The sequence below is a fragment of the Falco naumanni genome, chromosome 6, assembly GCF_017639655.2.
Source record: "Falco naumanni isolate bFalNau1 chromosome 6, bFalNau1.pat, whole genome shotgun sequence".
In the NCBI taxonomy this organism is placed as follows: Eukaryota; Metazoa; Chordata; class Aves; order Falconiformes; family Falconidae; genus Falco; species Falco naumanni.
In genome coordinates this window covers 28,363,745-28,389,641 of record NC_054059.1, presented here as the reverse complement: position 1 = coordinate 28,389,641, position 25,897 = coordinate 28,363,745, and the positions used below count along the sequence as shown (strand labels likewise).

The 25,897-nt window shown below is 46.5% G+C and overlaps 1 protein-coding gene across 1 annotated transcript in view; it reads right to left on the bottom strand.

The window, feature by feature from the left end:
* GRHL1 (grainyhead like transcription factor 1) overlaps window positions 1-25,897 on the bottom strand; it is a 39,580-nt gene that overhangs the window by 9,482 nt on the left and 4,201 nt on the right. Inside the window, exons 3-10 of the mRNA XM_040599163.1 lie at window positions 24,870-25,260; window positions 23,984-24,060; window positions 23,001-23,157; window positions 22,399-22,510; window positions 21,320-21,414; window positions 8,332-8,490; window positions 2,590-2,677; window positions 212-351 (exon numbers count right to left, since the gene is read on the bottom strand). Of these exons, the coding sequence (XP_040455097.1) occupies window positions 212-351; window positions 2,590-2,677; window positions 8,332-8,490; window positions 21,320-21,414; window positions 22,399-22,510; window positions 23,001-23,157; window positions 23,984-24,060; window positions 24,870-25,260 (1,219 nt within the window). The remainder of the gene's footprint in view (window positions 1-211; window positions 352-2,589; window positions 2,678-8,331; window positions 8,491-21,319; window positions 21,415-22,398; window positions 22,511-23,000; window positions 23,158-23,983; window positions 24,061-24,869; window positions 25,261-25,897) is intronic.

The following is a 25,897-nucleotide window of genomic DNA, read 5'->3' as shown; positions in this document are numbered from 1 at the left end:
AATAATTTAATGAGAAAACATCCCCATTTAACTCCAGCCAATGCATCTACAGCAACATCTCTTGCTCACACTAGACTCAGCCTGTGTTTGTTTACAGCATCACTGCAGACAGTATGGCATTTCATATGTATATACATACACAGAGCATCCCAGGCTTTTTGCAGATACATCCCACAGCCTCCTTATCCCCACGCCCATGAGCTTTACTTACGTGAGCCCCACGCTGAAGATTTGCAAAGTGAACGTCAGGAATGAAAAGGACAGGCTGAGTGTCTAGATCCATGAAGGGCTTGAAGATGGTGATGTCCGTACGTTTGTGTGAGGGAAGCATGGGCACTTTGACATCAGAAACTGTAGAGACCAAAGATTGGAATAAAGGATAGTGAAGGCACTGACGAGGCTACGGCTCTCCTATATAACTTAAAGGCACACACACTGTTGAATAAGAGTACTCTGTAGTCAGGGTCAAAGGGAGAAGCTCCCGCAGTGGAGGAGTTTGAACCTGGGTTGTCCACCCCAGGTGAGGGTCTGGACCCTGAGAAAACAGCTTGTTTCACAGAGCTATTAGAATTTTGCTCCACCTCTTCCAAGTGAGTTGCTTGATTTTGTTTATACATTAAACTGGGCTGGAGAATGGTCTGGCCATTCACCCCAACACAGGAACCTAGATCTTTCATGTACCAAACAAACCATCTGAACAGGGCAAAAGCTAGTCCAAGCCTCCCCCTTCTCCCTATCCATTCCCTCAGAAGGTCATTGGATTTCCCATACCAGGAAGGCAGCAAGATGGCACACAAAGAGACAACTTGCAACCCCCGTGGTTCCTGTTAGAAGCCTCTCAAAGAGACAGCAGCACAGAAGCACTTTCACACTACAGAGGTAGTGCAAATACTCTTTCTTGCAAGATGCTACATGTAGAATTACATGTCAATTCCACACTTTCAGATTTTACATTTTTGTTCCACTCATTGTTCATCCTGGTCACCTCAAGCTGCCAGACCCTAATTCGACCCCCACCAGGACCCGCACTGTCTCCCACAGAGCACTTTGGCTCTCACGACACACCAGCAGACGTGATACAAGCCACCAAGGGGACAGATTTCACCCACAAAGACCCCCTTGGGAGACAGCGAGGCAGGAGGTGCCTTAAACTGCACTTCAGAGACGTTCATGTCAAGCTGACCCCAACTGAAGACTTCATTTTACCAAGTGAAAACATTTCAATTTTGGGTCAAACCAACCACAAACAAAATGCTTCATTTCTCATGTCCCCAGTGGAAAATACACTTTTTTTTCTCTTTGCAAAACTTATTATTTAAAGATTGCTCCATCCCTGTAAAAATAACTTTGACCAAAAGCCACAAACTATTTCTGCTGTTGATGAGTCCATGCGCACATGGCATTTGTAAGCCTGGAGGTGGATATAAAAGCTTATGGCTTAAAGCAATCAAAAACTTCCCAACCAAGAACTAAACAGCAACAGATTGTACTTTCCAGGGAAATAAAGGTCACATCATCAGGCTAAGCCCAAGCCTAGGAAATTCATACTGGAAAGCAGCTTTTGTAGAATTGTAAGATGCTGGAAATCTATGCTGAAACCATACTTTCCAGCCATTACACAAAGGGCTGCATGCAGTAATCTTCTGGGAGCTGTTGAGGCTACTATATTTGTAAAACACTAAGTGTGCTAAACCTACCTTTCACAATGTACTTTGGGAAAAAAACCCAGCCCTTTCTGCAACTGCCCTTGAGCAAATGGATTCTCTTGTAGCTGCTCCAGCAGCCTGTACCTGCTTTGTCAGGAAAATCCTGCCCAGCAAGCTGAGGTGCATGCTTGTTGAACCAGTTGGACCATTAATAGCACAGCTCTGACAAGCACACAGAGCAGAACAAGGGAGAGCATGCACCCGCCCTGTGCAAAGGAAGACCAAGAAGATGCATTTTCCTCTAAGCAGCTCTGCTGGGGAATAACTAGTCATCCAAACGCAGCATCTGCTGTGGTCATCTGCAGCAGTTAAAGGAAAGATGCTCAGCAGGAAGAAGCTCCACAGCCTTTACATATTACAGTGCTGAGGCCTTCACATGTGCAGAAACAACTTCTATTGAGATTATTTACTACGGACCATTTACTCTGAAAGAGTGGTACAGGGCTGGGAGGCTGGAGGCTCAGTCCCAAGGCTGCCGCTGCCTTGTTGCAGAGTTGTAAATACATTTTTAGCATACATTAAAGCCCAAGTTCAGGATCAAGCTGGAAACATTTGGAACGGCTCCAGTTCTTGCTGCTCACTGGAGCTGCAGGGGTCCAGCAGTGCCCAAGAAGCCCACACTCACCCTGTCACTTCAACTGCTAAAACCCATACCTGATTGAATACGTAGCAGCACCCCGTCTTGGACTGGAAGAACTATGTAGAGGTCAAGTCCTAAGTGACCCAGTATATTGCAAAGCACAACTAATGACTCCACAAGCAATGCTTAAAACAAGTGTTATTCCATAGGGAATAAAAATTGACTTAAGGTCTACTGCACAGACTATTTGTAGCCAAAATAAGTTCTCATATTTACAATACTGATGGAGTAATTTCTACTTACAGGCATTCAGCTGAGAGCTGGGGTCAGTGCACTTGCCTTTTCTTTTGCTTTGCTTTCGCTCTTCATCCCTGATCTTCCTCTCTGCTCCCTGCCAGACAAGAGATAAGGGAAGGGGAGAGAGAGACAGAAGGTCTTTTTAGTTTTTTGGCTTTTTTTCAGTTGCAGGGGCAGGAACCCTGATTCTTCCAGAGCTGTGTTTGTGGAGGTCAGCTCCACGGTACCTGAGCTGCTGGTTTGCCAAAACGTGCCAAACTTGAGATCCGTTTACCTTTGAGTCCAGTCACCTAATGAAATTCAACAACCATATCCAAGATACAAACACTTGGATTTTCTTTCAAGTCAGATGGGGAATATGATGACAAAAGATATCCACAGCTATTACAACTGTATGAAGTGTGAGATAAAAATATATCTGAAGTGTTCAAAACAGCAGCAACAAAAAAAATTCACAAGTTCCCTCAGTTTTAAGAGTTCACGAGATCATCATCAAATCCTGATCTATAAAAGTCACACCACACTCGTATCACCAAGTGCAAGATACCTTCCTGCACGTTGCACATCCAGTTGGCAGCAGCTATACCAGCCTTTACTGATATCAAGCTGTAGACACGCACCATTTTAAAGCAGGTATTGTTTCTTCTTTTTTACCAGGGCCAGGCTATGACGGAATCCACAGATACCTCACTGGGTTCATGCCCGCACAGTTCCTGGCCTCCAAACCAAGCAGAAGTAGGGAGGGCACCATATTTTCTGCAAGGTGCAGACCGCTATGACAGAGAGGATAGAATGTGGTTTGTATTAGAATCACATGCATTCCTCCAGCTCTGCCCAGGTGCCGTACGTGACTTGGTTAAGTAAGGGATGTCACGCTGCCAGGTGCATGAAGTCATAAGCCCATAGTAGATCCCCAGTACTCAATCCTGGTGCTACCACCAGATCACTGCCCAAACTGGTATACACAAGTTCTACCTGTCTGCCAACACCCTCCTGCAAAGCAAGGTAAAAGGTAACAGTTACCTGGCCACAGGAAGTCATTATTTCCCATTCCCACCTCTGCAAAGCTGCCAAAACATAGCCAACATCCTTGTGTAGTGCTGGGGGAAGGCTAGATTAGCTATGGCAAGTGAGATGTCAAAAAGCACGTGGCAACAAGGTGGGAAATGGTGCCTAGCATTGCATCGGAGAAGGGCAACAGCCTTCCTAACCTTCCAGTAAATTAATACCCTATAGGTGATAGGATGCCTATGCCTGCTAGGTAGCAGCGGGCATGTCTGCACTAGCAATAAAAAGGAAAATTGGCCAAGACGTTTGATGTGCATTAACATATATCACCTTTTCTCCCACCTAACACAGCAGGGACAGAAGCAGCTTCAGGCCACTGCTGTAAAGCAGAGAAAAAATTATACTAAAGACACAGGAATTGCCAGCTTTGCTTGCCCCCAGTAAAGCTGATACAGCCCACTACAGCGAAGACATCCTACCTAAAACTCAGCACAGCAGGACCACCATCCCTCTGCAACCTCCCTTACCAGAATAATCACATCATCTCAGCTCAACAGCAGAAAGGTCAGATTTGGCTCCAGATCTGTTTTTTACCTTTCACATGGAAATAATAAATTCTGCTAATCAAACGCTGTGCCACAGAAGAGCACCTGCTTCCTCAGGGAGAATGTGCTAATCCACCAAGAACACACCTTTTGATAAAACCTTTGCCCTCCCATACCTACAGCCAGAGAGTTCTGCTCAAAAGTCAATTTGTTCCAGGCTACAGGGGCCCAAGTAAACGCATTTCAAATCCCACATTAAAAAAAAAAAAAAAAAAAAAAAAGGTTATGTCTCGATACCAGGCTTTTCTGCCTTGCCAGCAGAGCTCCGCCACAGCGAGGAGCAGATACTTTTGAAAAGACACTAGCAATCCTGCATTCTGCAATTAGGAATACATAAGCTTAAAGAAAAAAGTTTTCCCCAACTTCTTCATCTAGTGAACAGGCTACAGGCCTACAGGCCACCCCATCCCTGCACAGCCCAAATATTGCTGGGCCAAGCCTGAACGAAGCTTGTGGTGTAACATGCTGCAGGATGGCACCATCACCCCCATACTGCTTTACTCGGGTCTTGAAACCACATAGAGTTAGATGAAAACCCAATGTCCTGGGCACCTGCAGACCCTCTTTCTGCAGAGAAAGTGTGAAGGGGAAGACAGAAACACATGAAGAAAATCGGTCTCAGAGGCAGCAGCCAAAAAACCAGAAACAAGTATCAGCTCCTTCCCCTACGGGTACTATAGACTTGGTCCTCCACAAAGAAAACATGGGTAAAAGCACTTGTACAGCTAAGAGTGGCCACATGAGGACAAACTCATTAAGCACTGCAACATGTGTGGATACTACAGTCAGGACGGTCCTGTAAACATTCAGGACCAGCTGACTGATTACCTAAGATTCAAAGCAGGGAAGAAAATGGGTGCTCTTCCTGAAATGCCAGTGCTCTTACAGGAACCTGGAGAAGGTGGCTTGTGCTGAGGTCTATGAGCATATAGGGTTTGCATGGCAAGGTTTTGGTAGCGGGGAGGTACAGAGGTGCTTCCAGGAGAAGATGCCAGAAGCTTACCCTATGTCCAACAGAGGCAGAGCCAGCTGGCTCCAAGACGGACCCACTGCTGGCCAAGGCCAAGCCCATCAGTGATGGCTGGTAGCACCTCTGGGATAACACAGTTAAGAAGGGGGAAAAGTTGCTGTGTGACTGCAATTGCAGCCAGAGAGAGGAGCAAGAAGATGCAAGAGAAACAGCCCTGCAGACACCCAGGTCAGTGAAGAAGGAGGGGGTGGAAGCCCAAAGGAGGCTGTGACCCCGTGGGCAGCCTGCACTGGAGCAGCTCCTGGCAGGACTTGTGGCTCCATGGAGAGAGGAGCCCAGGCTGGAGCAGGTTTGCTGGCAGGACTTGTGACCCCGTGGGGGACCCACGCTGGAGCAGTCTGTGCCTGAAGGACTTGCACCCTGTGGAAATGACATATGGAAAGAACCCACACTGGAGCAGTTTGTGAAGAACTGCAGCCCATGGGAAGGGCCCATCTTGGAGAAGTTTGTGGAGGACTGTTTCCTGTGGGATGGACACCATTCTGGAGCAGGGCAAGAGCATGAGGAGGAAGGAGTGGCACAGGCAACATGTGATGAACTGACTGCAGCCCCCACTGCCCACCCCTCTGCACCATCCGGGGGAGGAGGTACAGAAAAATCAGGAGTGAAGGCGAGACTGGGTAGAAGGGACAGGTGGGGGAAAAGGTGTTTTAAGATTTGCTTTCTTATAACCCTATTCTGATCGGCAATAAAGTAATTTCCCCAAGCTGGATCTGTTTTGCCCATGCCCATCACCATGCCATGACTTGGTGAATGATCTCCCTGTCCTTATCTCAACCCACAAGCCTTTCATTATATTTTCCCTCCCCTGCCCAGCCAAGGCAGGCAGTGACAGAGCAGCTTTGGTGGGCACCTGGCATCCAGCCGGGGTCGACCCACCATGAGTCAGTAACTGCAGCTGTAAGGATGCAGGTCTGCTCACTGGAGCACTTGCCCAACACCTCAAACAAGCATTTGCGTACAGAGTTTAATTCAACATGGTGACAAACAGTATTCAGGTTGCTGGCCTCTGTCCCCAGCTCTCACCGCTGGACCTGGACGGGATCTGAAAGGCAGCAAACTTCAACACCATTTCTGTAAATGCATATTACAGGATCTTCACACACCAACCTTACGTTGGCTGCATGTTTACAGAATGAACAACAGTCAGGTTAAATACAGAAAAGTAATCTTTTCTCCTTCCCACCCTCTTAATTCAGGTACAATTCGCAAAGTATCTGAAGGAATAAAGCAGGAAAAAAGGTCAAAGTCCCAGAGGAAAATAAAAAGATCCGCTGGCATTACTGTACTACTACAGATTTGCTGAAGTTTATGGTGTAGACTCAAATGGTTTCCTTTAAGCCATGTACCGACAACACATCTGCCCTTTTATTAACTGATCTGTCTCATGAGCATTGGCACAAGCCTGTCAGTAATTTTAGCACAGTATCAATAATTGACTGGATGACTTATGAGTAAGAGAGCCCCTGCTTCCCTGCAGCAAGTCTATACTCACTGGTATTATAGAGAATACAGGGTGATAACAAATAAGACTCCCAGACAGTGAAAGAGCTTTAGATGACACATTTGCCTCAGTCTCATTTTAGAGGAGGAAAAAGAAGAAAAAATGAAAAAAAAAAAAAAAAAGGCCTGAAGAAAGCCCACGAGACCCAAGCCTCTTAGGCTTACTGGCAAGTCTGTGAGATAGCTCTGGAGAGCATTCGTTAACTCCCTAGTAAATTCTTTGCAGAAATCATCACAACAGGAGCCATCTCAGGAGACACTCGAAGGAAGATGACTAAGTAGCTTTCAACTGGCAGGCAGCTCCTCCCAACCATGCAGGAAAGCAGAGGGGCCTGTTTAAAAGCATATAGACAGACAATAAAACACGGCAGGATGAATCGATGAGAAGCTACAGCAGAGGCAGACTGTAGAGGGCTCCATGTATTTCAGGGGGTAAGTGGGGGCAGAGCAAGGGCACGAGATGAATCTTTGTTGCAGCATCCCAGGGGATGACAAGGCAAGATCACACAGTGTGATCTGCTCAAAGCTAGCACGGGGCTCCAGAGTGGGGGTCATGAGCCCATCTCAGACCTGCAGCTCCACAGAGAGGTACTTGTAATATCACTCACAAAGAGTCCATGCTAAGATGACAAAATCTGGATGCAAAGAATAAGAGGCCCTGATCGAGCAGGATGCAGCAAAATAAGAAATTATTTATGTGTGGTTTACAGCAATCAAAAGGAGGACTGCAGAAGTCCAGACGGCATTTATCCCAGCCTAGAAAGATCTTGGTCACTCTGGAAAGAACAACATTGCACATTAATTGCTCTGATCCTTCAAAAGACTGTTCAGGCAGAAACAGGTTACACAGATTGGGAAATGTTCTTTCTTTGCAAACTCAATTAAGCTTTTACAACTGCTTGCAGCTCAGCTCCTGCTAAGTTTCTTTCACAGCTTCTGGTGAACAGCAGCTTTGGGAGAGGTGTTAATTGTCTGCATGCTAAATGCATTAGGCAGAGCAGTGAAATTACAGCACCCATCCAGCTTGTAAATGGGCTTCCTTATACTGCTGTATGTCACAGCAGTACAGTGGGAACAGGAACGTTTTCTGCTCAAAAGATGTGCAGTTCATTGTTTTGGGTTTTTTTAATAACAAATGCAGTAAGAATGCACAAAGAAATTTAAAGGGACAAACATAAAATAGCTTGAGCAAAAAGGTAAGCCACTTGCTCCAATTAATTATCAATTACAATGATTTCTCCTATTGAAGGCACTGAAGGACTTCCCAGTGCCTGGAATACCAACTGTCAGCCTTCTGCCACTGACTGACCTTTCTCCAAAGTCAGTGCTCAGGAGCACTTCTCAGCACTCCAGCATTTTGAGAGCAGCAAATTTATCTGAGGTCATCATATAAGCCAAGTAGAAAGGGCTGAAGTTTTTTCCTTGCAAAGTCTGAACACAGACAGGAGTTTTCAGTGGGCCAAAATAGCAAGTGGCGGAATTAGAAAAGGAAAATCAAACCAAAACATAGCAAAACCAAAACCCCAAACCAAGCTGATAAAACATGGAACAGCCTTGCCCAAAGAGTCACTTTGGGAAAGTCACAAATCGATCCAAGCTTACCTTGTCACAGAAGACTTTAATCTGGCAGTAGGCTCTGTGGACAGGTTTGTTACTCCTGTTATTGTAGCTGTAGGTGTCAATCTGAAGATTCAGGGGCAGGCCTTTAACTCCCTTCTGAGAGGAGAAATCGGTGCTGAGGCAGTTCACAGAAATGAAAACCTGCGGAAAAAGAAAGCAGCACCCGTCAGCAGCGACACACATGGCTGCTGAGTGAGGGACTACTCTGTGAGTGCTATGACTTAAATGCTGGTCCTCGCTGCTACAGGCAGGACCTTCTTTCTTCTGAGAGATCAGGTAAGATCCCCAGGAAGTGGTACAACAGTCCTCTTTGTATAAATCATTACAGGTGACAAAGCCACTTTGTCCAGAATGGATTTCAACAAACTCTCCGAACTTTATGAAGACGCCACGAAGCGTTCCCAGATATTTCTGCCCAACAGATCTCAAATGTCATTATCAAACTTTTAGCAAGGGAAATCCTCCTACATGCAATCCTCACTGCCCAGTGTTTTACCATCTCAGTAAGACCACAACCATACTTTGAAAATTTTATGTTGCAAGTTAAAACAAACCTTTCCATGAGTTTTACGTAAACTGCTATGAGCACAGATTATGCTTGAAACTACTTGGTTGGGGTTTGTGGGTTTTTTGGGTGGTTTTTTTTTTGGTTTTTTTGTAAGTGATATTAAAGGCTTTTAAAAAAATATTAGGCAACACATTACCTTTAAACACAGGAATAACGCTATTATTTCAGTGAAAGAGTTTTCAGGCTGTACACTTAAGAAGATGAACACTATTTTGAATATTCCCCAGTAAGACCTACAATACCCTGTTAATGTTCAGATCAAAAGGAGAAGATAGTATTTTCATTATTCTTAAAGAAACTGAATTATGGGGAAAATTAATTAAGAGAATTTAACATATCTAATTTCATTTTCATAGCTGCCTTAAGAAAACCACCGAAAAACCCCTTAACACCCCCTCAAAAAAACCCAAACACCAAACCACAAAAAACCACAACCAGATAACAAGTCCAATGCTACTTAACAGAAGGAAGAAATATTATTTTGTGTACATGAACAGACAGACCAGAGTACTCTGTACCCAGAACATGGGCTTGCTGCGTGCCAGACTCTTCTCTAGACACAGTCCTCATTACTGGCATGTGTCAGAAGAAGCTGCAACGATTAATTAGCAGGAATTTACAAGCTACCAAGACCTGCAATAGCTCCTCTCCTCTCTGCCCCGAGAATAAAGGCTGGCAACCTACTGCTTTAAAATAAATAAATAAATAAATAATCAAAGCCTTGGGAGCCAGAAGCACCTTGCCAGAGATTTTGCAGTGCTAGCCCACTATCCGATAGCTTACTTCATGTGCAACTACCACAAAGACCCCATGCGACAGTCTGTGCGGTGACCTAGTGCCACCTCCCGGCGCCGTCCCGGCGCTGCAAAGCCTCAAGATAGGTTTTGAAAAGCGTAGGGGTTTGGGGTGGATTTGTCGTTTTGCAAAATGCTTACCGTGCTTCTTCGCACAGATTCCGCAACACCCGTTACTAGTTTTAACAGAAGAGGGGAAATGGAAATGCAGTAACTGCCACCAGAGTAGGAACGTAAGCTTTCCTTTCCCCTTCTGCATATGTAGCACAGTAGTATAAAAAGCTGGGGGCGGGGGGGGTGCAGAAGAGAATTAGATAGATAAGCATGCTCTCCAATAACTTGTCTGAATGTTTGAGGTTCACCGGCAACTTCTCGCGGCCCTTGTGAGCACCAGCTACCCCGGAGTGGGGAGACAGCTGCTGGCACACCAGCTTGGCAAACAGTCCCCATCCCTTCCCTGGGGCGTACGCACCATCTCACAATGCCCCCGCTGGGTCCCGCTTGTGCAAAGGGACACGGAAACATGTGACACGACATGAACTCACACCAGCACGGCACACCAGCAGAGCCCCATCCCCAGCCAACCTGACCTGCGCTGCTTGTTCCGTGGTGGCCCGAGCCAGGAAAACACGCAGGGACAGCAGCACCAAAGGGAAGCCAGTGCTCAGTGCCTGCTCGCGCTACAGCCTGTGTCTCAGCATCCCAAACCCACGTTGTTCCAAGATGACTTTTTTTTGAAAGCATTAAATACGTCTCAAATCTCAGCCAGGAAAATTCTTTTAAAATCGGCCCTTCTCAACGTTCCCCCAAACTGACCCAAATGATGGCTTTGCTACCATTTATCCAGGTCCCCCCTTCCCCCTTTTTGCTACCTTTGACTTTACAAGGGCATTTTGCTGGCACACCCCGGGGGGAAAGCTTCAAGGAGTTTGAAGAGCTGCTTTCACCCACTTCGGAGCTAGGTAATCAGATGTATGCACAACTTGAATAATTGTGTTCCTTGAGCAGGGGTTTTGTTTTTTAAAAGAGCCTTGACTCTGGTGTTTGCATATTTTTACATTTTTAATTTTAATTTTAAATTTATTTACCCATACTGAATATTCACACACAACTCTCATTTCTGTTTGAGGAAACGACTGCATTCTTTAAGAAAATATGCCCAAGCAGCCATGCCAGCAGGTCCAACCCAGCCCCGAAATTTCTGTGAAATGCCCCATTTGAGTTTCACACAGGTAGATACCCAGTGGACCCAACGTGCAAAATCAGCCATCAGTTCCCTAGCAATTGGTGTAAATTCTGAGAATCCAGGTCCACATTTTCAGTTTTCAAGGCTTGTCAGCCACACAAAGCTTACGCAGCATGCTGGGCTGAAGGTAGAGGGAGGGGTTGGTCTCAGCATGACAGATGCACGCTACTACGGTGGAGCTGCGTGGGTATCCCATGGGAATCTGGGATTGCCTATCAGATGACAAAGATTATCCTCCTACTTTAAAGTCTCCTCATTTGATTAGCTTTGGCTTAAAGCAGCTGACTTCATTTTCATGCCATTTAAGTCTTCAGGACTCTGGGCAGGAGATGACAACTAAAAACCTAATCACCTCTCTGAAGCAACAGCGAGCCAGCCTGTCCTCTGTTCATATAACACCACGGCAGTTCAAAAGGATCATCATCTTCTCCCTACCCATCCCGTAACTCCTATTCTCGAGCAACTTCAGGTTGCCTCAATTTCCACAAAAACAGATTTTTAGCAAACAGCTTTTCCACTCTGAGTGAAAACAGTTTCAGCCAGGTGCTTTTTGTTCAAGAAGAGTTGACTTGCATTAGAAAAGAAACATAAGGCCAAGTGACTACGCCAGCTACATCCCCACCCCAAAATTGCCAGAAGAAAGAAAAACGTAACCACAGAAGTTGCTCTGCGTCTTCAGCCTGCTGAGCAAGATTCCTTTTCATGTGTCCAACCTATTTTTCTAAGGGCAGTTCCGCATTCTCAGCTATATTAAGATTTGTTGTTACTTAAAAAAAAAAAAAATATATTTCATCTCACCTCCCAAGATTCAACATAAAGACAGCATTTAAAAACAGAGCATTGTCAAGCCTGAGCACTTACAAACGTGAGTCAAGCCCTCAAAAGTTATGCAGATTTTCTTTAAAACTGAGATTTCTAAAAGGATTAGAAACCTGTTCTCCAGTTATTTCGCTTGCTTGGCAGTTAAGCCTTTAGTCTATTTCAATCATATTTCCAGGCTTTTCTCTCCAACTAAAGCCAGGTTTTATTTTCCTTTTCTTTTTGTTGTTGATTTTTTTTTTTTAAATTCTTGCTATTGATGAAAGCAGACATTCTCCATCAAGACTAATGGCTCCACAATGGCAAGGTTTCAGATAAAACACTGAACAGCGTGAAACCCATGAGCTGTTATGAGCTGCTAACCCCCCACCATCTGACAGTCACCCTACAGAGCCTCCTCCACCCAACAACAGATTGGGTTTCCTGCAGCCTCTGGGGCAGATGAGCAGCAGCCCAGCCACACACAACCGAAGACCAAAGGCAGAAGGATTAAAACACCTCCTCCAGGATCATGCTGGAAGTCAGCGTGGGAAGAAGCCAGACCTCATGACTTCCTGGTCTGCTTTAAGCACCCGACCACTTGCACCCCTCCTTGCCTAACCTGGGAGAAACACACCGTGCCTACATTCAAATCTACGAGAAACAATCTTCCATTTTAATAATGCAGAAGAAAAAAATTAATCCGGCAGCTCTGCTGTGTGCCCTCAAGGAAGGGCAGCAGAGACAGCCAAGTTCTTTCCACACAGCACCTTTTTCTAACAAGATCTGCCTTTCAAACAAACCAGGAAAAACAGGCATAATTAAAGGGCAATCAAAGCACTGCAGGAACCTCGCTGTCAGCGAGATGAAAGATGCCTTTTTTAAATGAAGGCTTGCATACCCAGATCTCTTCTCCTCAGTTTATCTTGGATACCGTGCTCTCTTGTCACACAAAAAAGCACCAGCAATTTTGATCAGTCCAAAGGCTACATATGCAGCAGCTTTAGACAAAATGTCATCTTGTACAGCCTCTTCTGACTCACTGCAAAGCAAAGCTGAAAAGGAATGATACATAGGTACAGTTCGACAATGTCTGGGGTTGCCATAGGTAATGGCAAGCAACTCAGATGGGTATTAGCACACCATAAACTCTGGCCAGTCCCCAGCAAATGCAAGCATGGGTGAGACTGTAATGGCCACGTAACAGATCTCACCATCGTGCAGAGTCTTGTACATCCTTCCGGGTAAGATCCTACACAGATAGACTTGGGACTATCAGTCTGCTCACCTTGCTCCACATGGCTTTAATTTCAATAGAAGACAGGCAAATTGAATTCACCTCCTCCTATTTATGCTCCATTATATTTTTGTACTTGGAGGATGAAGACATCATTCAATAGTCCAAGTCCATTGGATATTTCTTTCTCTATTGATAACTCAGACAAAAACTTCAGCTCTTTTCTAGCACTAGTAGGCAAAAGTCTCTCATTTTAATGTTATATTCAACTTAAAATTGTCAGGATGCTTCTGGTTTTGGATTACTGTGTTTGTACAAAACACAGTTTGGAGTCTACAACACAGTCACCAGGGACAGGTTAAACCACGATGAACTTTTCCAGGGAATGCAGTCGGATATTGTTTTTCTTGTTGGTGGCTAAATAATTTCAGCGTTCTGCCCAAAACGCAGTAAGCAAAGGGATTCCAGCGTGCCCTAGGACCATTTCCCCAACACCAAGGCAGTGTCTCCCCTGTTACCAGTCACCGCGCATCCTACTTGCGGACCAGCCTGGGGCCACACGCAGCCCTTGCACAACTGGACCTGCTGGACCTACCCTGCCTCTTGCTTTGCTTTCCTTTGGATCAGCAAGGCCATTCCTGTGGTCTCTGGAGGGGAGGGCAGCAGCCACTGCGCAGCTGACTTGATCTACGAGTTATTTTCACTTTTTGCAGGACAAAGGGTCACAGAAACCCTCAACCGAACTGGCAGGAAGAGGAGCCTGTGAGGTTACAACAGCAGAATAAAAACCAGAGGAACAGATAAGGTGAGGGATCCATCAGACCTAAATAAAAGGAGTTGGGCTGGCACCAGAGGACACAAACCAGCTCCCTCCGCCTCTGCCCGCGCAGACTCCCTCAGAGAACCAAGGCATGCATCATCCAGCACTAGGGAGCGGGAAGCTACACAGCTATGGCAACACCAGGACACAGCCGCTCCCCACCCCGGCTGCCAGCAGGAATTCTGGGAATGTCAATGCACAGCCCAGCAGCTCCCAGGTTGTTTGGTCTCCCACGGATGCACGTGCAATTCAGGGGTATGCAGCGCGTGGTCACACACTCCTTGCTGGCTAGCTGAAGGAGCAGCCCTAGGCCCAAATTCCACAACTCATTTATCAACCCTCCACCGAAGAAAAATTATCCGGAAGTTCAAAGGTTGTTATTTCAATACTGACGGCTGAAAGCATATGTTTTCTCTAAAAGCTTGGACAAATATAAAAACAAAAGGGAAAATACAAAGGGTCTTTTCTAGAGATTTGTCCGTGTGTGCTTCATTTATGCTGTGAGCTGGCTAGATGTAAATCACCTCCAGCCCCAAAGCTTTATATGTTATACCGGCCCAGCTCCAAGCCCTTGCGAGAGGCAGAGCCACCAGCCTGGGCACTGTGCTGCACTAACATAGCTACGTGGCTTCCAGGATCGGCTCTGGGTCACAGCCAGGCAGCTTGAAGTGCAGGCAGGGCAAGCACAGGTCTGTCTGTACACATCCGCAAAGGCACATCCTAAGAAAGCAGCGCTGGGAAGACTGTTCTGTCTTTAAAAGAAGAAAAAAAAAAAAAAACAACCCTACACTTTGGTACAGATCACCTGAGAGGTGGCTAATCTCACTGCTCTCACATTCATTTCTTCACCTCCCACATGCACCGCAGGTTTTGCATCAGCAGGAGGCAAGCCAGGAAAGAGAGATTAAAAAAATTGGGCAATTCATGCACCTGTGGGCTCCCCAGCCACCCTCCTGCCTTTGGGATCGGACGCTCCAAATAAGGCTTGTCTGGCAGATGCGCCACAGAGCCGCATCCGTTCCAGCTCCACGCAGCCAGACCCAGCACCATCCTGCTCACAGCCCAGGGAAGTTAGTTTGCATTCGAATTTACCAAGCCCACTTCGGGTGACTGACACAAAACACATCGCAGGGTTCCATGCCACGCCAAGGAACACCGAGTGGGAAATACGACCCAGCCCCAGATAAAAGAACAGCCTCCTAGCAAGTTCATTCCATGAACAAGACAAAAATGAATGGTAATGAAAGGAAAATACATATTCCTGCTCACAAAGAGCAGGACTAATTGTTATTCCAACCTGTTCTGAGGCAAGGAAATACAGGAATGTCTGTGCTCACAACACGTGGGAAATGTGGCTATAGAGGTTCCCAGTCCTACTGATGCTACCTCCCACCCCACACTCTGATAAGATAAAGGCGCAGGGCCAGGTGTCAGCTTTTTTTAGGTTGGTCGGAAAGAAAGTAAAAAAAGAGCAGTTTGGCAAGAAAGTGGCAATATGTAAAAAACCCAAACAAAACAAATCCCACCAAAAAAAACCCACCACCACCCCCGAAACAAACAAACCAAACCCACAAAACAAACAACCCCCCCCCCCCCAAAAAAAAACCCTAAAAGAATTAAATCTATAAAGGCACAAAAATGGCTGAAAAGGAAGTGTTGCCATCAGATATAAAGGGAATGGAGGAAAGGGCGGGGTGCGTGTGGTGTGGCAGGGATCACCTCCTAGTTTTCTCTATAGGAAAGCCACCATCAGGAAGATTTTTCTTTCAGCTTTAGAAAAGCTCCATAGTTGGTTGGAAGACCAGACGGATGGTGGAGTTTGGCACACCAAGTTCTGAAGAAAAACTCTTGAGCTGAAAACCTGCTTCTAATTCGCAGCACTTTAAATCAAAGGCAATGCATTCTTGGTTGTAAGAAAACCCAGGACAGAGTAGGGGGAAATCTGTACTAAGAGGCAGGCAAGCAATGTTTGCTATGACTTTCCTATGTCACTGCTCCAAAAGCTGTGTGTACTTGCACCTCAAAGTACTTGTGGTCTGCAGCCTTGGCTTCAAACCAATCTCTTTTCTTTAAGTATGTTTGACTCATCACATTTCATAGTTTCATTTCTAACTAGCCAAACCTGTACCTACTCAATGCTGCTGAAGGTGGCAACACCTTCTCTAATGAGGCATATGACTGCTGTTTCATTACAATGGCATCCATATAAATGCATGCAATATTCATCAATCAAAAAAGTTGAAATTCTTCCTGCAGTGAACACCAAGTGAGGATTATGCTAGAATAAACTCTTAAAATAATAAATCAGTGGTGTACACCCCAGCCTTATTTCAAGTTGTAGCAAGAGATCCACCCTCTCCAAAAACAGCTCATCTGAACAGAAAGTCCTGGCCAAGAACTTCATTCAACACACATGAGGATCTGCCAGAAGACCACTCTCGTTGCCCGATTTGCTATTTCAAAAGGCCAACCCAAATTAGCCACAAATTACCTATATATGGACACTTCCACATTTCTTGGACAAAAAAAAAAAAAAAAGAAAAAAAAGCAGCATTGTTTAGTTGCTCTGTCATTCAGGGCATCACTTAAAAGATACCACAGTACCTTTCCTTTGGTGGAAAGAAAGCAGAAAGCTCTACCATGATATTCTCCAGCTCAAAATGCCTGTTACAGCCTCATCACGTATCCCTTCTTAGTAGAAAGGGTCTTTTCACACACAGCATCTGGCTTACAATGCCTTTTTTTTATTTTTTTTTTTGAGGAAAGGAGTGGGAGGACAATAGAGCCCTTAATGTACAGTGACATCATTTTTGGCTACAGTCCCACCATCCAGCCTAAAGCAAGCCAGACAGAAGACCTCCACGGGGGCCCTTCTCTGGGAGCCACTGGAAGCAACACTAGTTTCAGAAGGGACCCATGGGCAAGCGTGGAAGGGGTGCCCCAAGCACAACAGCAGGGTCCTCGCACTGTTAGGACTACAAAAATGGGGCAAGGAGGCTCTTGCGATCACTGTGCAGGCGACACCTTGCCCTGTTCAGACAAGAGGTCCCAACTTTCCTGCTCCACGGGGCAGGAGCTCAGACAGGATTCCAACAAAGCAGGATCCAGCAAAGCCAGCTAACCCTGGGGAAACTGATCTGTCCAGATTGTTCAACTGCCACTGACCTGAGAGCAGGCCATGTCCCCAGGCCAGAGTTATGGGATAGAGAATTTGCTTCACAGCCTAACGGGTAACACAACAGAGGTAACAGGACAACGGACAACATTACGAAGAGTAGCCGGAAACATCTGAAAGAAATATGCATTTAACCATGCACGTAGGGGCAATTTTCATTAGAAGACCTCTAACGGGTACCAACCAAGAGAAGGAGAAATGAGTACACCATACAGACCTGGAAAGAGATGGTTCCCAGCTTCAAAAACTCACGACCTGAACCTATAAACGCTTCTACCGATTGACATATGAAGGTCAAAGACATTCAAAGGGCTGCAGGGACAGGACTCCTCTTCCCTACCTTTAAAATCCCCCGATTTTAAAGATAGCCAAGCCTGCTCAATCAACAAGAAGGGGCAGACACCTCCATAGAAAACTCCATCTCAGCTCTAGACACCCCATCCCTAATGAAGTCATAGAGGCTAAAGATGATGAGCTTGCCTTCAGACATCTAAAGGCTTCTTTGCAGGAGAAGAACCCCACCTCGACTGTCTGCCCAACACTGCAGACATTTGGGACAGGGTGGGAAACTGTTTGAAGTCTCCACAAGCCTCAGGGTAACTCCAGCATTACCTGTTGCATGCAAGCGAGTATCAGCTACACATCTTTGTCAGACTCATCAGACCACGCTTCCACCCAACCAGGACGGCTCCAGACTGAGTAAGTGTACTGGCTTTCCTAAATATCCTATGCAACAACTCACCAGTTTGTCAACTGACTTCCCAGTTCAACATCTCCCCTTTTCTTCTCACAAAGCATGATTGTGTCCCCATCCAATTACTCCCCTCCCCCAGTCTGTCAGGTGGTGGGAGTCAGACTTCACCTCTAACACAGACACCTGGAAGTCCACCTGAATCCCACTTCCCCACTCCACAGCGTCCACCTTCCCAACCCTGACCCCCCTCTCCTCCTGATCTCAGGGCTGTCCCTCTCGAAGCCTGGCCTTCCACCCCACCCTCAGCTCCCTTCACTGTCTCAGAACAAGCGGGCTTTGGATCCTGGTCTCTTTTCCAGCTTGAACACACTCTTGCAAAGGTCAGAAAATACTTAACCCACCACTCTCAGAAGAGGTGGCCACCGCCAGCAGCTCCTGTGATGTCCCAGAGCAACAGAAGAGGGCAGAGAGGAGCTGCCAGAGAGAAACAGCATTTGCTCCAAAACCCACGGACACGGTCTGGCCCCAGAGTGGGAAATCCGTCACGCGTGAAATACTCCTGGTTTCTACGCACACCGGCTCACGAACAGCACGCCAACGCTGCCAGCTGTGCGACAACCCCATCCGTGCAGAGCCAGACCCGCCTGCTGCGCCCAGCGCCCACAGCCCCGGCGATGCCCTGCTGGGAAGTACGCATCGCTGACGGCACCTCCAACACCCTTCTATTCCCCGACTCCGAGCTGCAAAACCCGCACATTTGCCTTGCTACAGAAGGAGCACGTGACCTGTATTGCCCAAAAGCAGCATTTCTTCACCAGAAAGCTGTATTTTACAAAATCCCCGAAGCGCCCCAAGGGGACTGGCAGACTGGCAAAGCGCGCTCTCAGGCAGGTAACACCTCCTGCACGGACAAAGCGGCAGAGGTACGATATTCCTGTGCATCCCCACGAGGGCTAGCACAAGAACGGCGAGTACCTGGTCCCGGAGCTGCTAGGGGGAACTTCTTGTGATAATATACTATTTCTATCTTAAATCTGAAACATCCCCGGAGCCCTGGGTGCCTAAATGAGGAATTACATCAGAAACTCCAGACATAAGAGCCTCGTCACCTCCCACTTCACACTGCTGCACAGGATCAAATCATTCCCACAGCAAACTGGGAGCAACAGCAAGAGGGAAACAGGAGAAGCAGCGACCCCCACAAGAATCACCTGGCTCAGGTTCAGGGCTCAGAAAGCAAATTTCTAATAATCTAATAATCAATGCTTGCTGGCTGATAAAACCTACCATCTATGCAGTACTGCTGCAATTATTACACAGAAGACACTATATTTACTACTGTGGAGGACTTTCTGTAGCATCAAAGACTCAGTGCTCTTATGCCCTGCTCTCTTCATATAATTCAAGGCTGAGGGGCGGGGAGGGGGGAAGAAAAGGAAAATAAAAGAGAGCATGCAAGGTAAATGAACCATGCAATAAAAATTGTTGAAATTGGCTCAGGCATCTACTGATAAGATCACAAGAGTTGAGAAAGAACTACAGCTCTACTGGTGAGAAATCCAATCATTGACAAAACACATCCACTCAGAGGGGGGAAAAAAAAAGTAAAAAAAAAAGTAAAATAAAGTTAGACACTTAAACACACAGAGCACTTGCTAAAAATGCCAGTTCTTTGAACACTGAAGTCCAGAGTATTTTTGTCTGAATATGACTCTGATCCCAGGAGCCAACGTTTGCACTCTTGGTATCCACAGTCCCCTCTGCAGGTTCATACAAACCAATACTCAAACCGTATGGATCTCACACACCCAGACTGTGAATCTGGAAGCAAATTTCCATCTAGCTACAAAACTAGTTTGGCTTCCCACATACCTCTCCATACCACCTTAGCCCAGGAAGTTCAGCCCTGAGCTGAAGGATCACCATGAGGGTATTTAGACCTTTGCAAGCTGCTATTGGCAACTTCACTATAGGTTGAAACTACTCATTTAGGGGTCTGTGGAGTACTTGGGCCATAAGCACCTGCTGCACAGGGCAGGCCTCTGTCAACTGGTGGGAAGCAATGGCTTTCCTTGGGGCAGCCACAGGGTTCTCAGCACCAGGTCTAAGCCCTGTTCCTGGGTTAGTGGCCCATCCCCACTGCTGTAGGATGGCTCAGCCAGCGGACAGGCAGCTGCAGAGCTGCTAAGTGCCTCCAACTCCTTGGAGACCTGGAATCATTGCTGTCTGCACAGTCCATCCCTGTGTGCAAATCCTAAGCCCTTGAGTACCTTGCAGACACCGTTTACCTGGGTACCTTGAACGTCAGGCTGGTTATGGCAGCAGGATAACATCTCAGGAACACTTACTGCCTCCTTTTGCAGCCCTTCTGAAGCTTCATTTGTTTGCTCACATAGCAAAGTGCTTCATGCTTCAAAAAACTCAGGTCAGCATTTTAGCATCCTCCAAGCAGGTAAGGCCCTCGCTGCCATCCCTCCCAACCCCACTGAAGCCAGATCTGGTGATCAGGGGAGGCTAGCACCCAACACCAGCCTCGCAAGGAACGTCACGCATGCTGCAGGGCAGCACTTTCAGCAGCAGCAGCACACACGGCTCCTCGCTGCTGCCTGCCAAGCACCCCAAACCTCTCACAGAGCTGAAACCCAAGAGCAACCTGCACATAATCTCTCCGTGCCTCTTTTCTCCACAGCCCTTTTGCAGCAAAGAGGAAAGCTCATGGTGACAGTGAGCTCTGTGCAGTGACAACACCCCTTGTGCCTCCTGCAGAGCGTAGCAGCATGCACAGCTCCAGAGAAAGACCTTTGCTGCGAGCTCCTATGTCCCCCTAAGCTAGGCTCTCCCTAAACATGGCCATCTGCAGCATCCATAGTTTTCCCCAATTTTTAACAAAAACCCAGGCAGCAACGAAACTCTCCAAAGAAAATTCCTGTACTTTGGCTCCAGCAAGAAACCGATGGGAAATGCCTTTGGAACAGAGATGACTCCACCTGCTGTCCTTGCACCCAGAAGATGCACAAGCCTTTTTCAAAAGCTGGAGTGGCTTCAAACAGCTGCAGTTAGCTACTAGCTAGGGAAGCTGCCCATACTTATGCATCTACCGTAGTGCCCAAAGTTCTGAAAAAAGATCAAACCAGAGTTCACCAGGAGGCTGCTCTAACTTGAAATAGGTCACTGGGTATTGGGATCTGTGGTTTCAGCAATGCATGCTTTGGGAGCTCAAAGGCAGCAGCTACTCCCTCTTCTGCTAAAGGCAAGCCCATCGCCACAGCCTTAACGCCCTCAGGAGCTGCCCCCCCCCCCCCCAGCCTCCCGCAGGGATCCTCCAGGAGACTGTGCTCACTGCCAAGCCTAGCTACGCTCCATCACACCTCCTGCACCACTTCATCTGCCCTGGAAATGCTCAGCGCTTCCTTTTGTCAGTACTTGTTTGTCAGGTAGGCAGTTCTGCCAAGAACCTTAAAGCAGTTGCAAAGCTCTCCACAGTTGCACATGTAAACCCTCTTAAGAAATAGCCAGAAGGTTTTGCCTAATGTTAAGAGCGTAAACAAACTTGTTACATGCTAATCACCAGGTAGGCCACACACCCTTCCCCTCCCCCAGCCCTCGAATCTACTAAAAGGGTGATCATGGTCACCTACCTTTGCTTCCTCGTTGATGTCCCAAGTGAAGGATATGGCGTTGTATGCAATCTCCTCAATGTTACTGATGGTGTTGAAGCTCTCCTTGTAGTCCGCTGTTAGAAAGAAGGATGCATGAGGGAGAGAAAGAGGCGATACCATCTGGAGTCTTTAATCACACAAAGCAGCAGAAACTGCAACTCCTCAGCAACCCCCGAGGAGCAAAGGAAGCTGAACTGTACTTAAGAACGGATCATTAAAAAAGGCTGGAAATGTTGTTTTTTTTGTTTTTTCCATGAGAATCAAAGAGGAGGAAGGAGGGAAATGGCACTCGGCAGAAATTCCAAACTAGAAACTCCCGTGAAAAAGGCAGATGTCCCAAATACTGCATGTCCTGTGCCATAACCTGCTATGCCCAGGAAACTCTACCCTGTACAGCAAGGGCATAAGCTCTCAATAAAACTCCTTCAACAACAAACAAAGATTTGCATGCGCGTCTACTTTAAGTGCCAAGTGATTAATCCCTGCTTTTATTCACAGAAGGAAGGGACGAGGAGTACAACCCAGCCTTCAGCCAGAGAAGACTGGAAGCCAGCCAGCCCCAGCCTTGTCTGGAGGCAAGTGGAAATTTGCAGTGTTTTCTTTTTTTACATGTACCAAAGACCAGTTGTGAGCAAAGCTGTGGGAAGGAGGATCATTAGCGTTGAGGTATTTCTACAAGGATCTTGTGCTTTGAAGAAACACAATATTTAGGACAGCCACAGACTCTTATAAGCTGCAATTTAGCTACATGCACCAAGATATTGCAAAGCAACCATAGTCTGGAGGCAGGGGGTGTGTTAGATCTCCCAATGCAAAACTCTAAACTCAGCCTGCTCGTGAACCAAAATCCTCCAAAAACCAGCCTTCTTAAGGAATCCTAAAAACTACAGCATTAGCTCCAAGCAATCAAAAGCTCTTTCTGGGCTTCCAGTAAAGCTACGGACAGCACAGAGATGATCCATCCAAAGGTTCCTTAAAATAACAAAGCTGTAGCAGAAAACCAAATCTTGCCAAGGAATTAGGTTTGGAGTTTGACATCAGCAGTGAACGTTCCTTACCTATGTCAATGCATCTTTGTTTGGCTGTGTGCTGTCTTGAGTGCCAGTATTTCCAGTGCCTGAGCTGATCTTCCCTTGTTTTGTCTTCTGCAAATACAACCATGATGACACTCTGAAAGGACAGGGGGAGGGGGGTAAGAATAAAAAAAAACAAACAAAAAACCACCACCAAAAAAACCCAAACCCAGAAACACGTGAAAGAGGAAGGAGGCCAGAGAGTACATTTGTTTTGGACAATCTTGTTGGTATCAGGTTTTCTGCTTTAGGCTTTCCAACTTGACGCACCGCAGCGTACCTGGCACATTGCTGCCAAACAGGAAAGCAGCGCTTTCTGGGTCATAAACAGAGATGAGCAGAACTGCTCTCCTAACTGGAGTTCAAGGATCTCATTCCAGGCATTGCACCACCTTTAGACAAGTGCTGACACCACTTCTTAACAGACTGAGCCAGGATGGGTTGGTCTGGAAGTAGGTGGACAGCAAAGGAACGAACACCGACGTAAGACATCAGGTAAGCTGGCCTTAGTGCTGCACTTTGGGAGAGTTTGAGGCTACCACTGTAGACAGCCTCTTTCCCCCAAAAACACAAGAGCTGCCACTCACTCGGACTTTACTGATGGGGTGATGGATTCCTTCACTGCTGCTGACTTCTTTCAGCGTGATCGGGTAGAATTGACCTTTATTCAGGTAAGTCATCGTGCTGTCCCCAGGCTTCTGTCGGAGGGACTTGGAGGCTTCCAGAGTGTATTCAAAATTATTCCTACAGAGCGAAGAGGGCAGTGATTGCTAAGGCATTTTCCTGGAAAGCCGATTAAATGTTCCACATCTTAATTTGGAGAAATTCCAAACTCTTTAGTTGACTCACTAAGCCATCAACAGGCAAGGAAGTTGGAAAACAGGATGAGCCCCTTTTTGAACCATTTCCTTCACGAATGAACATTTAAGAGAACTTCTTGGCAAGCTAAATCCCAAGACACGTCAGCAGGCAAGACTGGAAGCTCCCTATTCAGACCAAGAGCAGCAAGCTACTTTCATGGAACAGAATATCTATTAGTAATTAAATTAAATTCACAAGCTAATAAGCCATTGAGTGGCCACCGTCTTTTCTCCTCTTTCCTCTTGGTCAACTGCAACTAACCAAACAACTAGTTTATTCCCCTCCCTTAAGAGTTCAGATGAGTTTCATACTTCCTATTTCTGCTGTAGATTTCCAGCAGGGAGAGAGCAATGCCAGCTGACCAGGGAGAGGGACACAGCTAGAAGCCAGCTCTGACGCCACCGCAGAGCTGACAGACCACACTGCAACGTCCCATGGGACAGAGAGCTGGTACAAGGACAGCGACTACAACTGGGCGGTATTTCCAACCCTGGAGGTAATTTCCCTTAAAGCACTTTTCCTTAAAGATACAGGTAGGATTTTCAACTGTGAAATTCAAACGAGCAGACACTGTTGCGGTTTTGAGATCCGCAGCCCCTGCAGTGCCTGACAGAGACTCAGCACAGAAGGGCACGAGACGTACTGCTCACTCATGGACAACCGTGAGAGAAAGGGAAGATACGAGCAAACAGGGGCCTTAAAGCATTACCCAGAAATGCTGTCAAAAACATAATCTTCTGAATTCATGTTGGCCATCCGGAGATTCAGTTCAGTAGGAAAGAAAACCTGGGGTAGACACAAAGCAAAACAACACAACAATTAACACAGCAACAAGAAAAGTCAAGATTAAACAGATACTCTTACCACAGAACCTCTGGCAGGCAAACTGATCATCAGATAACAATCGATTTTTTTGTCTGTACAAACAGGGCACTTTAGCAGAGTTTTAATCCAAACCTTTTGGGTGTCAACTAAGCACAACATCTCACAAGCTTCTGAGCCAGCTTTAGGGCAACATTTTACAAGTTTTCCCAGATCTCAAAGAACAGTCATAGCTACACAGTTCCTTGAGGCCTGGCTTAAAAATCAAAACACAGTTATGCTGGTTTTTTTCAGTTGGTACCATAAAACAAAAGAACACGGATTTTCATCCAGGTTTGACTCTTGCTCAAGGCCCCTAAATAAACTGACCATTTTTCACTGACACACACCACTCCTTGAAGCTGGCAGTAAGGAAGCTCACAGACATAGTCACCTCACTTCAGTACCTGCAAAAGTGCCACAGAGTGCTGAACTCTTGCAAAACCTGGCCTGGTTCTGTGGATTGAGGTAACTACTTCCACACTCTGCAAGCCAAAGGCTCTGTCACCAGTGAGATTAATCATTCGCTTTTGATAATGATTTCATGTTGGGAAGGTTTTATTTACCAAGTTGTACTTCTGCACCTTTGCAAAAAAAGTCTTTTATTCCTAAATCACTGGGCAGATATCTGGCTCACATAAGAACAACTAAAGATGGAACTGGATCTCTCCACCCAGACCAAGACACACACACACACACACACACACACACAGAGCGACTGCCTCTCTTGGTACCTCTTGCACACCCTCCTTGAAAGTCTCTGAGAAGGTGGAATCTGGCGTTCGCCTCTGGGAGTTTTGAGGTTGGGTGTTGGAACTGAACTGGTCAGGATTGAGGTTCCTGTCGAAGACCACCACCCGCTCGGGGGGCTCCGGGTGGTAGACGCTTGGTGGGATGCCCACTGCAAAGCCATGGGGCTGTGTCTCTGTTTTGATGGAGTGGGTAGGCATGGTTGCAATTGAAACGGTGACTGTTGTGTCAGGGGTTGTAAGATGCCCTCTCTTGTCCATGCCCATTTGGGGCGTGTGTGGAAGGACAATATTGAAAGGCACATTTTTCAGAACCTGGACTCTGTTTTCTCCAGCAGAAATGAGAGACTGTTCTGTCACATTTGGGATGCTGTTCCTTTAAAGGCCAAAGGAAAAAAAAGCATAAATTATACAGCTCATTTTCTCATTAAACAAGATCTAGAAATACTCAGCTTTTTGGACAAGGACAGCTGACACCAGCTCTCCTGCTTGTGCAGAACAGCTCAATCCTAACCTGAAAAGCTGAGAAACTCATTAAAAAAAAACACCAAAAACATCCCCCCCCCCAAAAAAAAAAACCACAAACCCAACCAAACAACAAAACAAAACCTCACCCACTGCTAACAACCCCACCTTGGAGCTGAATTACCCTGGAGCAAAAAGGTGAGGGTTCACAGCCCAGATCCTCACTGCCTGGAAAAGGGCAGTCCAAAACCAAGTGCTTCAAGGCCCTTCCCACCATACATCAGCACACGCAGGCTCCATAAAACTGCTCTTGGGAGATGGAGCAGGACTGAGAGCAGTTGCTGCTCCTCTGCTCTAGGACTGCACACCACCCAGGAAGCTCTAATAGGGAAATTACATCCCTCTTTCGTGCACAAACCCCCAAGAAAATCCACACCAAGACTCCCAGGAGAAGTTTGCATAACCTCCCACTCCACCACACTAATTTCTGCCAGGACAGCAATAAGATCTGTGGCTGAGCTGACTTCACAGCTAGTAGCCACCGAGTC